A 15,666-nucleotide genomic window follows, 5' to 3' on the forward strand; every position below is an offset into this window, starting at 1 on the left:
TTGCAGTGCCCTTACTTTTAAGAACACTTCTCCATCTAGTGGCCACTTTCCCCCATCGGCCATTCCGAATAATTTGTTCCTTTGTTAACTTGCCCTCTAGCAGCGAGAACAGGCTGCAACTACTGATTGTGAGCATTTATGCCAAGCAAAGAACTGCAAACTTTTATGAGTAACTTGCAGCATGCTGAGCAAGTGGCAGTTCTGATTCTCCTCTGCAACAGAGCTAGAATTGAGTGCAATCACAGGCTGCAAGTGTTTAAACCTACCTTTCTGCCCTGGGAATAACTAAGCTGACATCAACTCACAGGGTATACAAAGACAGAGAAGCCAAAAAGAGGCTGGCACTTGTAAAATCGTTAAGTAACACTCCCTTTCACAACAGAATGAATGAGAGGGTTAGAGTTGATTTTCCTGCATTGGCTGTTTTTGGGGAGAAGCTTCTCATACCATCACAGAAAGTATTCTGACAAGGTCAGCTTGTGCATGAGGTACAGCCAACTTTCAGATGCTATCTCTAGACTGCCAAGTTCTTACCCCAATAATTCTCAAAGCGTTTTACAGATGTAACTTGTAGAGTCTGTGGAGCTGCTTCTCGGTGGAGCAGCATAGCATCGCTGGAGACATGCAACTAACTCAGCAGGTCAAGAACTCCGCCTCCAGCGATGGCCAGAGCCCTGCAGACCTGAAGATCCCCAACAGAACAATGGCAAAAAGCCATGGTTTAGAAAACTAAGCCCGAAACCTTTGACCACGTAAACTGAGACCTGTCACAACACTCCTGTGAGCCACAGTAGGAACTGCTGTCGTGACCATAAGGACCTGCAGAGGTACAGCTAAGCCTGGCCCCTCTGGTGACACAATCCTGAGGAGCAGAACCCATTATATTAAAGTCTGACATTTTAAATTGAACAGAGCAGCACAGATGCAGTGCAAGCTATGCCTAAGCCACAAATACCCCACCGTTCCTGAAGCACAACTTACTGTCTAGCCCACGCTCAGACATCAGGGCAGAAAAGTTGCTAGAAAGGCGAAGAAGAAAAGCACCTCAAAGGAAAGGACACACACCTTAAATGCAGCCATATTAGGGTCAGTGGCAGGTTTTCCTGAGCAGCTGTTCTGGGGAGACTGTGGACTGGGGCTCTGCTCAGAGGTGCAGGGGGAAGCTTGGCCTGAATTCTGACAGTCCCGGCCTTCATAAAGGAAGAAAGACAAGTCACATTAACAAAGAACTTTTTGTAGCAAATGTAACTGCTGAGACGTTTCTATTCAGAATTGAACTGAAATGCAGTCGGCAACCAAATTATACTCATTGATGAAGCAACCACATGCTAGAAAATGTCAAGATTGCTGGGAAAGCTTAGTATGTCATGGCACAAGGCTAATACGTCCCAAATAACAATATGTAATACTCCTCTCACACACACCACATTTCAGGAAAGGCACACTGAACGCATAGGCTGCAATTCCATTGTCCTGCTAGACTCCCCCATTTGAGGCTCTAATGGCCTGGGACATGACGGTAACGCTTACAAGCCATTTACCAGCAAAACCAGTGTATGTCTCTAAAACCGGCCCAGCTACCACTCACACACGCATGCAAAAGGAATCTTTGCACTTACCTACTGTTAACAAGGACTGTGTCTGAGATCCTCCAATCAAAATTAGAGTTATGATACTGAACAACAAACCTATTCAGCACTTTCTACACAGATGCCTTTCAAACGGGTAACATTTCTTGGTGACTATGACAGTACACCCTTTTAGAAAGGAGCCACTTACAGGAAGCACAAAATTGCAGTTTGTGGGAACACTGCACAGTAGTTTAAGACAAAAATTGCAAACAACTGGATGCAACTGAATCTGCAGGGTAGAAGGGCCTAACGAGCTTTTCCTTCAAAAAATCATCCAGGGATCCTCAAGGCCCATTTATACCCTGCCTAACCAATGGAAACACGCTTACATGTGTAGGGGAGAGAGAATGCTTACAGCTTACTAACTTACTAGGTGTAGGTGAGGGAACTTGTGAACTGCTACTGTGGGAAGGGATTTGCTCTCCTTTCACCAACACATCCTGGACTACACTAGGAGAGAAGAGATGTGAGACTGTGGACTGGGTTTGTTGACTACTTGGTGCTCGCTGTGCTGGACCAACCACAATGTTACTATGGAACTCCGTCACCCCGGGAGCCTGGGAACAGCATAGAAATAGCACAGAGAAAAACAGAGAGAAAGAAAAAAGAGAGCAGGAGGCGGGGGGATGGGGGCAGAGGGAGAGAAGGGATGAGAGAAAGGAGAAAGGGGGGGGGGGGGGGGAAGAGAGAGAAAGAAAAAGAGAGAGAGAGAGAGAGAGATTTGTTACCTTGCCTTTCACTAAAAGCAGCAAATTAATACATGATTAACAATCTGATGACACGAAACAAGGACTAATATATAAGGAATTGGCAGGCACTGAAGTCAGACTTCTGGCAGGAGACCAGTATCCTTTCATAACTTAAAGCAGTATTATAACACATCAACAGCATAATAGACTAAAAACTATTTCCATCTTCCTGCATACAACATATTGGGAAACCCACTCATATACTCAAGGCATGCTTTCCAATACGTAAATGGAAAGGTGAGCATCCTGGGTTTCTTCTAGCTTCTGCACGATTAATAAAAGCACAAACCATCCCCATTCACAATACTGTGTATACATGCCTCTCTGTAATCTTACTGTTGTGTGAGACAGTCTGTGAAGACTAGATAGAGCTTCCAGGCCCATAAAGTAGCTATATTAAAAATAAGCAAACATAATGCTGAATGCACAAATGCTTATGTGCTGGGTAACAGGTGAGATTTAGCGGACTAGTTACCCTCCTGAGCACATTATGGCTCTAACTACTTGCAAATAACAGGCCTAAAAAACAAATATATTTTTTTTCTTCTCCTTACTCTGACAATTCCAGCTGGTGCAATTGCAACATTAGACTGAGACGTGGCTGGCGTCAAAATCCCCTCTCTTTTTAAAGGTGCTGGAGTTACAATCACAGCTCTGGACTGTCCCTGAAAGGCAGCTGAAGAACACAAGTTAGAATAGTTAATGAGACAAAAAAAAAAAGCTGGAGATTATTTTGTATGAAATAACTTGTCATTGAACAGGGGAATGGATTAATGGGCACCTATTTGGTATTATTTCATTGCAATACAAAGTGCCACCAGTTTTCTGATAATCTCAATCCCATGAATCCAGTACAAAGGACGTTAACACACCAGTTTTTTCCGAGGCTTCTAGCACCACTGTCACTATTTCAAGGTGAATTTACAGCTGTACCTAGTAAATCAGGAAGGTGTAAAGTGTCTTCATTCTATCAGAGCTGGGTTTCACAGAAGGAGGATCATCTTCACCTCTCCTCTCACATCCATATTTCTTGGATCTCAGGCTTGCTCTGCTGACCCAGAAAGGGTCAATGACAGAAACCAGCTGAAGGATGCACATTCAATATTTCATGCTTCTCTGTATACATATTAAATTATCTTTCTCACCACTTCACTCTACTAGCTTCTTTCACTATCTAGTTTTACAGATGCTTTACATGACACACAAGCACAAGACAGCCAAATGTGATTGGGAATCAGCACCAAAATTCCAGAAAATAGGCTAAAGAACCAGGAGTTCTGCAGTGTTAGACAGCTAGAGATAACTGTGAATAGCAGCAATTGTCTCCACAGAGAAAGTTACGAAAAAATCTCAAAAGAAAGTCTGTACAGGAGGCTTGCCCCTATGACAGGAATCAGGATCCTTGCTCTAAAGTTTTTTTCACCACTACAGTATTCTAGTCTAACATAAACCTGTTAAGGTCTCAATTTAACCAATGCAGATGTACAGTTACTGACATGGCATTAATGCTGACATTGTTCTTGCCCAGACTTCAGCGAGAGCATGACTAGCTATCCTATATTGTTACTAAGGGAAGAATCATGCAAAGACACAGTTTCTGTATGCTTTTGAGAAAACTAAACCAAACTTACTCAGTTTCATTCTAGCCTGTATTGGCTTCAGCTCTCCTTTGTACTAATAAAGTCACGATGTATGAAAAGTGTCACAATAGCTCAGTGACTACCAACCTACCCCTCTGCAGTTTAGCATCAGGATTTTGAAGGACATACACAGCAAAACAGGGAGACAGTGCAGGATATCTAATGTCCTCTCCCCTACTGTGTCACCTGTGACTAACAACTGTGTTTTGAATCAACTAAAGTTTCTGTATAGCCTTTATTAGAAAGGCCTGTGGAATGCGCAAACCTTGTGTCAGCCCTTGCGTGGGTATATCTGGCAGAGAGCACTGTCACTCTGATACAGGGAGTTCATTCTTTGTCTGAGCATTCCCACATATAAAGCTGGAATCACAACCCTTCCACTGTTCACTAATGTTCAGCCAGACTTATGACATCTCTATTGAGCTAAAGAGCCTACTCTTACCAGTGCATTAACGCTGCTGCACAAACTTGGTATTTCTGACTTTCATATTTGGGTAACTGTAATGATCAGCACATATTTAGATGCCCCTTTACATTTTTCATGTTTCTATCCTACACATGCATCTTTTGCAGACTTTCCTCTTAAAATCAGAACGTTTATCCCAAAGTGGTGATAGCAGAATTCTTTCCCATGTGAAGTCTTGCACCTGATGAGACAATCTGTGCAGATCTTTGAGTCCTTGTACCACACGGCAGTAGATGTTATACATCCCTTTCTAACAGAGGTTATAATGCAATTTGCTTTATAGTCATGAGATGATTTGTTTGTCCTGAACACAAATGACAGGCATAAATGCCTCAGTTACAAGTACCGATGTTTATTCTATTGCCAAAAATACATCTCCAGTCTTTACACAAAATCTTGGATTTGACCTCCGAGCTTGGTGTCCCAGTAGTTTAGGAGCACTGTGATTCCTGAACACATGCCACTACCAGGAATGAAAAACCGCAAAAACTTTAAATCTAGATGAGAAAAAGCCATTCGTTGTGGTGGTCTAGAAGTAACTGCTGAAGCATTGGGAAAGTGATATATGGGGTGAGGGACAACCCCGGAAGCACTAAGAAAGCTAGGAACAAAGCTTTTCTGAAAATGAGAGTTGCCTACAATGCTTTACTAGGTGAGAAATGCATGTCTTGACTGCTGAAGGTACATGGACTCTTGCTTTATAATGTACTATAGACAGAAACACTGCCATTAACACCCCAGTGTTATTAATCACGGACCAACTTGTTCCCAGTCACATGCTAGAATTAGATTGCTCAGTCCGTTCTGCTCCTGAACAGTGGGGTTTTTTGGTTTTGGTTTGGTTTTATTTTTTTCCTGGTGGGTAACCACAATGCCAGGCCCTGGCAAACACACCTACTCCTTAGTAAAGCCTGTTTAACAATCCTCCTCCAGGCAGGGTTTTTCTTGGATTGTTGTTGCGCATTTCAGGTGGCTGAAGTCACTTGGCCCCGAGCCAGCACAAGTCTAAAAACAGTGTGCAGTAATCCCAAGAAAAAGTGTACTGGCTGTCCTGCTCTAGTCTTGAGCTTTCCCATAAGAACTACCACAAGCAAAACTCTCTCTGCTCACACTTGCTATTCTTAGCCTTGTGCAGTGCCAATGGCTCCAAATCATACCCAGTGTGGAGGTCCCAGCATAGGCACTCATACTCTGAGCTGAAAACCACATGCTCCTGACAGCATCTCAAGAGTCTGTAGATTGCTTGAGACAAAGATCTCCAGCTCTCCCTGCCTGTTCTTAGTCCGTCCCCACTGGAAGGGCTGATTCACACCATCCCGGTCCTTCTAGGGAGCCCTGATGGTGGATGAGAGGCACACTCCCATGCTTCCATCTGGACCAATGCTGTGGTCCACTTCAACAGCTGCTCCCTAGCCAACACTGTACTCGGTCTCAAAGAGTTTCAGGCACACTAAGATGAACCTCAGAACACATCTGAATTATTACCAAAGGATGTACACCAGTACCCTGGTATCACAGAGCGTGACGACGCACAGGTAGGCGTAGTGACTTGTCCAGGGCAACCAGATGAGTCAATGACAGGGACAGATCTGCCCTTCTCCATCCCACACTATTTCCCTACCATCTCCTACTCTACCGTGGTTGAATGCTCTGAGGGGCAGAGTTAATCAGAACAGCATTAAACATCAAAACCAAGGTTTCTATGGGGTGGGAACACAGAGGTCTAGTCATCCCATGTGCTGATGCATCTATACAGCCCAGCACAGATTTTACGAGGAGTTACCCCCTTTGGCAGGTCGCCTTTTCACACTCACAACCAAACTGCTTCCAATCCTCACAGCAGTCCAGAGCTTCCCATTGAACAGTGCAGCCACACACCAGTAGATGCAGGGGTCCCTTGGACACCGTTCAGGAAGCTGTATTTTTACTATTATGCAAACCAAGAAAAGCAAGAAGGTCTCTCCCTCCTGCTAGTCCCACTCAGAAAATAAAAACACCACCAGCACTTCTCACCTGGGGTGATGAAGGCATTCTTTAACACTAAGGACATTGTTTCAGGCTTCAGAGCAGGCACTATTTTTTGTGACTGTTTGGGCCTTGTCGCAGCACTGACCAGAGGAACAGCTTTGGGGAGTGCAAATGTCAGCTGGGACTGCAGCTGGGGCCGGGGCTGTCCCTGCAGCACAGTAGTCTGGAAAGCCAGGTTACAAGGCACTCCTGCACCTGGCTGCTGCGTTGCCAGGACAAGGTTCTGGCTCTGGCTGAAGGTGGTGGCAGGGGCATTGTGGGTCAACGTAGCAGAAGCTGTGTGGGTGATAACTGTAGATTCACAGAGGCCAAACTTCTGGGCTTCTGGTGCAGCAAATGCAGCTGGCGGAGAGCTTAAGCTAGAATTCAGAGGCACTGCAGGCAACTGGGACTGGTGCTGTTGTGTCGCAGGTTGAAGCAGTGGCAAGGGCGTCTGAAACACTGGCATAAAAGTTTGTGGCCCGCTGAGAGACGAGTCAGGAGTGAAGTCCGCTGGCTGGATGAAAGATCCCCCACTTCTAATGCTGGAACACTGGTCAGCGCCAACATCAGGAATGCCAGGAGCAGGTACTGAGGAAGCAATCAGTCCATCACTGATGTTCCCCGCTGGAAGTGTGTCGGGCAATGAACCCGATGGCAGGACAGGAGCCTGACAGAAAAGAAAAATATTACAGATTCAGACATGACCCCTGAAACTCTTGTCTGAACTCCTCCTGAGAAGGACATGGCTCATGTCTGAGAATCTTCATAGCACATATGTGCCTGAGATGAGGCCATTTCAAACATTGAGAACCTCTCTTACCTGGGAAGAATGGCTGCTGCTGTCTGTTGTAGCTGAGCTGACAGCAGACACAGAAGGGAAATAATTACTGGAACGACTGGGTGTGAATAAATCTGAAATATGAAAAGTCACCTATTAATTTTCTACTTTTCATACTCAAGGTACAGCATTGCTAGATACTAAAATTCAAAGGAATATAAATATTATTTAGCAAACAATGAAACCATAGGATTTTTGCTTCATACAACTGCTGCTGACTGAGCAATGAATTGTTGTCTTCCAGAGGAACTGATCTCTTCAGGGCAGTCATCTTCAACTTTCATGCAAGCTGAGGACAATACAAAAATCAGTCTGCTGTTTAAGGTTCACCTACACACAGATAGTCAAGAGCTGATTCTCAGTGCAGTCCCACTACATTCAGTTATCCGACACAGACTGCATGCAGACCCAGCAAACAGATGTGATTTTTGACTTCCATGAAGATCCAAAAGCATTAAAGTTGTCAGTAGTAGTTTAATGTCATATGTAATTCTTGAGAGTACCAGAAAATGTTCCAAGGCAAACAAAGTGTTAAATCACTTCATTACTAAGAAGTGTTAAATGAGAAAACCTTAGCGATTCTGTGAGTTCTCCTGTCCACATCTGATGTTCTATCTTTAATTACTCAATGACTTAAGGTCTAAATGCTATTCTTTTGAAAAGCAAATTAACAACCAGGTTCAAACTTTGGAATAAACAATCCTAAAGTGACTCTCAAACCCAGGTAAGTAAAGGACTGGGGTCACAGTAACAAGGGAGTCTACCCACATATGCATCTGCTTGAATGAACAATGAAAACATGTATCAAGTGCTCTTCACACCCTTTGTTCAAACCTCTTGCCTTCTAAAGAGTAGACAGCTGCAATGTTTAATCTTCTGTTAGAAACTAGTTCATAAATCACTGCAATTTTAAAGGAATTAACTGACTATATATCTGGTTCTTACCCTGAAAAGGCTCAAAAGTATCCATAAAATCAAAATTTGGCTGGAGAGGAATAAGCCCTGGTTGAATCATGTCAGCATTTCCTAAGTGCGCTGGAAAATTCAAGAGACAGATTAGATTAGCTTCACATCACTCGCACAGTAACAGTGGTAGGAATATAGCATTTGGCTAGAACACCAACACACACTCCACAGCCAGGCTTGGCCAGGAGGTTTACAGGAAAAACTGCTGCTGAAATTAACTGAGCATCTGCTTTTCTTCAGAACTACAGCACAGTTCTGAAATCAAAACCATTGGGGAATGAAACTTTCAACTAGTAAAATGGAAGAGGTGAAACCTGAAGGCTCTAACTAACAACTGGGGATTGCCCAGCTTGGACGCCTCCTGCTCCCAAACCTCCTGTCCTGCCCCTGCTGCACAATACATAAACTTGCTGGGAAGCACAACCTGAACCACCACAGCTCATAGCACCATATTTTAAAATAAACCATCATCCATTTCATTTTGCCTCAAGTACACTTCATGTAAACCACAGTTGCTCTGGAGTTGCTCAGACATCCATGCAGCAAGGATGATGCATAGTGGACATGTGCTGTCCCATTAGACAGTCAGTGCCTTGAGTTAGAGAGCGTTCAACAGAACTGTGTAGCTCTTGGGATTGTTTTTACAGGAGATGTGATTTGCATTTGTTCTAAGGGACATATCCAAAGAAAAATACATAGGCATTCCCTTAAAAATACACACACACATAGACACTTTGAGATAAATAACAATGCCTTCATCCACTGATGAAGGTAAATACTGCTCATTACAGATTTATTCAGAGCAACATTAGAGGACAATGCTAGGAGCAGCATGTAAGAAGCAAAGACAGAAATTAAATTTAGATGAATATATAAAGCATTAGACAGCTACATTCTCTGACCTATTTTTATCTGTATCAGCAAAATAAGAAAAACTTAGGCAGGACTGGAAAAGCAGCAAAGCAACAAACCAGACTTCTCCTAGAGGTTCCCACCGTAAAAATCAACACAGCTAACAGCCAACAAGTACCTATGTCCCTGGAATTTGGCCAGGAAACCAGCTGATGTGAAGACAGTGTGGAGAACAGTGTGTCGGTGAACTCGGACATAAGCATATCGGCATCCAAGAGGCTGCCTTCCTCCATAGGGACAGGGGTTTCTCTGCCATACCTTCTTTTCTGCCAGAGAACCACATCATCATCCTGCCAAAGGAAAGGAAGAAAAGTCAGGCTGCCTAGACAGCGCTAAAGCAGTCAGGTGCAGATATATAAAACCAGTCTTCACTTCTCACATTTTTAGAGAAAGAAACTCTCCTTTAGGAGCCATTCAAATGGACTGAAACAGATCAGTGGTACGTCTAATACAACACCACCTTCAGCTCACTGATATGAGCAACAACTGAAGACTCCAGTAGAATACCACAATACTCTGGGAAAGGTTTTTGCCCCAAAACCAGATGTTGACTAGAAGGACATAAGACAAAATAACTTCATCAACGCTTTCTAGTTTCATTGATTACATGTGTATTTTTGCAGTTTAACAATCCCTTGGTTTGAATAAAGACTTAAAAATAACATGCACACCAAAACTCAAAGCAAACAACCCCTTATCTTGAAGTGTATCTGAATCTCTGAAATGTAGTTAAGTGTAATTGTAATCTGACTTTGCACAAGGTATGTTGATATTTTTGTGGGCACTTTTAGCCCATGAAAAATATAACATAATGTGACTTGGTTTACCCATCCTTCACTATAGGCTAAGCTAAACTGCATTGCCTTGCATTTGCTGCAGACTAAACGCACACGCAGTCAGGTTCTGGTGGCTGAGACAACATGCAGCTGCAACTACACCAGCAAACCATGATGGTGCATTGGGAGCTCATGGCCAAAACAGCTGAGAGTTTTGTGAAACTGGAACAGATACAGATTTATGCTGAGCTCCAAAAAAAAAAAAAAAAAAAAAAAAAAAAAAAAAATCTGAACAGGTATGATGGCTTTAGGAGGCATACTAAATGGTAATACTATTGTTCCTTTGAACATTTTGCCTTTTTTAAGGATCCTGGCACATTATTTGCCCATGTTGTGAGCAGCAGAAAGATCTGCAACATGTAGCACACACATCTTCACAGATCCAGTTACACAAGCAAGGCAGTAGTGCCAGCTACGATTCAGTAACAAGACGAAACAATGTGCCAACCCTCAAAGAGATTGATCTTTCTGGGCACCCAATACTAATTCTCATTTCTTCTGTTAGCACTTTACATTCAACCTCTCCTCCCTCCAATTTAAGCTACAAGTCTTACAGTGCTCTCTAAGGTGCAGAAACATTAAGGTGTCTAACCTTAATTACAGTTTAAGCAAGATGCTTGTCTTTAGATTTTAATCAATGCAAGCTACTGCATGTTACAGCTTTGTTACTTATTGCAGCTTCTACAAGCATAAATGCTGCCACTTATCAGTGGTATTACCTACCCTGACCAAACTTGAAAGATCTTCATCTTTATGTTTCTGTAACTGCAAAAGGAGAACAAAACAGATGTTAAAGGTCCTGTAAATTCCCATAGATGACCTGATTTTGCAAAACTTCTAACATCCAATCATGCACAATTAGTCCCAACACAATAATTTTTAGTTAAGTGGGACTAATCAGATGAGTATGCCTGTACTAGCTTATCGTGTTTTAAGTATTCTTGCATGCTAGCAAAAGTGACATCAAAACTCAAAAAGCAACAACATACTGACCAAGTTCAAGTAAGCTACTTTCACTGTATAAACCAACAGACCCTTTTCTTGAAGTACGTTCTCCACTTGTGGTATTCCTTGATGACTATTTCAATTCTTCGTTTCCAGTATTTCCCTTCTGTTGCAATGGCCTGAGAACACAAACACATACCATGAATTACATGGAATCACATAATGGCTGAATGTTCAATAAATTTCCAAGCAAATATTCAGGCAGAAAAAATGCAAAAGAAAGCATGCTAATTCTGTTTGAGCTCATGATCAGCAGCCCACACTGTCCCACAGTCCAGCTATCACAGAGCAAATCTGATAGTACTAACTTCATCTTTCCCACAATAAACAAACAAGAGGTGATGTCTGACTGCACTGTCAGCATTTACCACATCAGCTCAACCACAACCAACAGTTAAGAAATGGAAAAAAAAAAAAAAACCTTTAAAATGAATCTACTAAAATATAATGTATAAAGCATATGACACTGTTCTGCAGAAAACAGGCAAAGAGAATTTCACAAGGCTACATAAACATGCACACACATGCACAAAAGCTGTTAAGAATGACACAAAGCCATAGAAATCTGATGTCCAGCTCTGGGAGAGGCATGACCTCGCAGGCCACATACTAATAGCAACAAAAGGATCAGAACAATGTGGGTCTTTAATGTATCACAGATAGCAGTGTATAAGTTGGGGACAGCAGACTAACGAGGGCCTTAACACAACTTTCTTGTGTTCGAGGATCATCTTTCAACACAAACATCAACATTGTTCTTTCAAAAACCTGAGGCAGTTCCACAAACTCATCTGGAACTCCTCCGAGTTATAAATTATACTAGAATTATGCAGTATAGAGAGCACCACATATTGCCTCACTGGTTTTCTGCAAGGAGCCAGAGGGCAGACATTAGTTTTCATTTATGTTTACAAGAGCACAAAAATGAAAAGTACACAAACTCATATTCACTCTTTTTGTGAAGCTGACTTGACAGAGTAAAAGAAATTGCTTGTTGTCTAGAAATCACACCTCATCAATTAAGAAAAGGTACAGAAAACTCTTACAGGGTCACTTAGATTCAATCCTGGAAACAGTCATCACTGATTTCCCACTGACTTCAGCAATATCCAGCCAGAAGAGAGCAGTGGCTGTCAAAATCTTAATTATTCAAATTGCACTTCTATGACTTATGTTTCACTAAAGCAGAACACAGACATAAGTTACACAGATAATAAATGTCCTTCTGGTTGCAACTTGATCATCTCAATATGATAAACTTAGAAAAATGAGTTCAACAGCACACCTGCTTTATATGAATGGTTCCTTCTAAATAAAGACATCAGAGCAAAGACTTGTTATGCTGCTCTCATATCTAGCGGCCAAGAAAATCTTGTTATAAACTTTAGAGCTCATTAGTCTGTTCCTCAAGTTTTACATACCTCTGGCCGACGATGTTCCTCTACATCAACAGAGCCATCCAGTGGAGTCACAAAATGGCACACTGGATTCTTGCGCTTCTCCAGGTCTGAAACCAGAATGAAAATCTGAGTGTTCGGCACATGCAGGCTCTGCAAAAAGCCCTGTCACTTCAATGGTAAGATGTGAAAAAGAAAAATCTAGCCAGGGTTCCTTCCAGATAGCCAAGAGTAAATGGGGAAATCTCAGGCTGTGCTTGGACCACTCAGTACAGCCTCTGTGCGGATATCTCTAAGAAAGCACTGATCCAAAGACACTGCCATGACAGCCTCTGAGACATCTGGGCCTTCAGCAGATTTTCGAGCTTTTCATTAGACAGTAATTTCAGTTCTTTCCTGCTTCTTACATATACGCCTCTCAGAAAATATTTTATAGCAAGCAACACAAGCAAGCATGATACTTACACTGCATGTACCATGCCCTCCAGATGGCGTTATTGAGACGGATTTTATCTCTCCACTGAAGTTTCAAGCCTTTAAAATTTTTCCATTTTGGCGAAACCAGCTTCCCACTGAAACAAAACAGACAGAAAATCATTCTGATTTCAGGTTTTCTCTTGCCACTCCTTTCAAACCAAAGCATCCCCCTAAAGCTGCCAAACTGTCAACAGAAAAAAGTACAACAAGCCATGCTTGGCCAGTGACAACTTTTGCCATATACTGTTTACAGCTTACTGACCTAGGTGCTAGAGACAAGTCCAGTTTTCAAGACTCCTCCATGTTCTCATCTGCCTGCTAACAACTGTCACAACTGGTCTTACAAGTATCTTCAGCAGGACTGCAACTCATTTCACCCAAACTCACTTCTCTCCTTGCCAGTATCCCACCTTCTCAAATGCCAGCCCATGAGCTTCCATCAACTGAGAACAAGATTGCTCAAAATGAAGCCCAAAACCTGGCCTCGAGGTTTTTCTGTGTTTGGCCACATATAGTTTTGGCTTGGATTTTGTCAAGGGGCTAGATGAATTCAACAGAAGTTCATTTCTACAGTTCCATTCTATTTTCCAGGCTGGTAACACTGGAAAGGAAGAATGAAATGCCAGTTCTGGCCCAAGAAAAACCACCACCCACCAATTCTACAATGCTGGTAAACACAACTGGACACACACGATCACCAACAGACTAGAAATAGTAACTTTTCTCCAAGGAAAGGGAAGGCTGGAAAGAGAAATGGCTTATGTATGAACAATCTTGGGAGGTGGGAGGGAGACGGAACAAAAAAGGAAGAAGTAACAGGGACTCCAGTAAACACTGTATAAACACAAACTACCCAGCCCTTAAAACACACCTTTATGAATCATTAATCCATACTACTGACAGAGCAGAGGAAGTAGGAAACTTTCCTAACACAGTAAATTTCAAGCCATCGATTGAAGTACAGGTATTGTGCCTATCCCAGGTTTTCCCTCTCACTTTTTGTGGTTTTAGCCATACACAGAATCACACAATTCATAGAATCACAGAATGCTTTGGGTTGGAAGGGACCTTTAGAGGCCACCCAGCCCAACCCCCCTGCAGTGAGCAGGGACATCTCTAACCAGATCAGGGTGCTCAGAGCCCCGTCCAACCTGGCCTGGGATGTTTCTAGGGATGGGGCCTCCACTGCCTCTCTGGGCAACCTGTTCCAGTGCTTCACCACCCTCATTGTAAAAAATTTCTTCCTTATGTCTAGTCTAAATCTATTCTGCTTTAGTTTAAATCCATTACTCCTTGTCCTGTCACAACAGGCCTTGCTAAAAAGATTGCCCCCATCCTTCCTATAGGCCCCCTTTAAGTACTGAAAGGCTGCAATAAGGTCTCCTCGCAGCCTACTCTTCTCCAGGCTGAACAACCCCAACTCTCTCAGCCTGGCCTCGTAGGAGAGGTGCTCCAGCCCTCGGATCATTTTTGTGGCCCTCCTCTGGACCTGCTCCAACACGTCCATGTCCTTCTTGTGCTGAGGGCCCCAGAGCTGGACGCAGTGCTCCAGGTGGGGTCTCACCAGAGCAGAGCAGAGGGGCAGAATCCCCTCCCTCGATCTGCTGGCCACACTTCTTTTGATGCAGCCCAGGATTCGGTTGGCTTTCTGGGCTGCAAGCGCACATTGTTGGTTCATGTCCAGCTTTTCATCCACCAGTACCCCCAGATCTTCCTAGTTTATGTCTCCGTATGCCGTTTGTGCATCCTTGTTACAATGGAAGTGGACCAGCAATACAAACTGCAACCAATATGACAACACATGCAAAGGCAACAGTTTCATTTTGAAACACCACAAGCATCAGATCAAGAGTTAACTTGGTCTTCTGCAGTGAAGAGTACACAAATGAGCGACAGGAGCAACATCACCTCCAAACACTTTGCCCTCTCAGAAAAGATCACCGAGCACGTGGTCATTCGGGAGTGACTTCTCCCATGAATTGCAGTGGCACTGAAAGACATGTACTAGAACTAGTCTGCGCCAGGGCACTATATATTTGCTATCACACGTTCAGTACAAATGAACTCAAAAGAGCTGAATTAGTCCTCCTCTGAAGTCCCCATTTTACACTTAAGCTCTAAAATCACTGTGAGAATGGGAAGTACACCCTGCAGAAGTGCCAGGCACTTCCTTCAGCTTACCCAAGGCCATGCAGAGGGAGGCCTGACACTAGAGAACTGCTGATTCCCCATATCCTACTTGGTCTGGGAAACCTCCTCAGAGCAGCTCTTTTCAAAGAAAACTTGCAATAAAACTTGTAATACTATAAAGAAGTAAAAAGTCCTCACAGCCTACACAAAAGAAGCCACAATGCCGGAGCTGCCAATAGTAGGATATTAAACCACCACTTTCTTCAAGTATCTGGCTCATCATTTCTTTTCTCCCTTGCTAGCACCACAACTGCTGTTACCACTCAGGTATTCCCACAAACGTGACAGTAACAGAGGGGCAAATGCTAGACCTCAGTCAAGTGATAGGTAAAGAAAAGCCAGCTCTGCTCTTTCAATTTTACTACTGCATATAATGCCAGTTGTAGCAATAGGTTAAATCACCGTCAGGTGAGCTGTTTCCCGACAGTAAAAAGATTTTTTTTTGTGCTCCTCATCCTCTTTAAACTGCTATGCTTTTATACGCACAGGGAAGTGGGTGTAGAGGCCAGGTATCAACTGCACTAAAAGGACAACTCACAGCAGCAAGAG

At 43.1% G+C, this 15,666-nt stretch overlaps 1 protein-coding gene across 2 annotated transcripts in view; it reads right to left on the reverse strand.

Moving 5' to 3' along the window:
* The window catches only part of MLXIP (MLX interacting protein), a 50,029-nt gene that overhangs the window by 8,578 nt on the left and 25,785 nt on the right, over window positions 1-15,666 (reverse strand). Inside the window, exons 2-12 of one of the 2 annotated variants that reach the window (XM_075719327.1) lie at window positions 12,916-13,022; window positions 12,475-12,560; window positions 11,083-11,172; window positions 10,772-10,813; window positions 9,331-9,502; window positions 8,280-8,369; window positions 7,317-7,408; window positions 6,500-7,163; window positions 2,935-3,056; window positions 2,002-2,188; window positions 1,066-1,190 (exon numbers count right to left, since the gene is read on the reverse strand). In XM_075719327.1, the coding sequence (XP_075575442.1) occupies window positions 1,066-1,190; window positions 2,002-2,188; window positions 2,935-3,056; window positions 6,500-7,163; window positions 7,317-7,408; window positions 8,280-8,369; window positions 9,331-9,502; window positions 10,772-10,813; window positions 11,083-11,172; window positions 12,475-12,560; window positions 12,916-13,022 (1,777 nt within the window). The remainder of the gene's footprint in view (window positions 1-1,065; window positions 1,191-2,001; window positions 2,189-2,934; window positions 3,057-6,499; window positions 7,164-7,316; window positions 7,409-8,279; window positions 8,370-9,330; window positions 9,503-10,771; window positions 10,814-11,082; window positions 11,173-12,474; window positions 12,561-12,915; window positions 13,023-15,666) is intronic. The other variant, XM_075719328.1, reaches the window with a different exon arrangement.

Source organism: Pelecanus crispus, chromosome 11 (genome assembly GCF_030463565.1).
Source record: "Pelecanus crispus isolate bPelCri1 chromosome 11, bPelCri1.pri, whole genome shotgun sequence".
Taxonomy (NCBI): domain Eukaryota; kingdom Metazoa; phylum Chordata; class Aves; order Pelecaniformes; family Pelecanidae; genus Pelecanus; species Pelecanus crispus.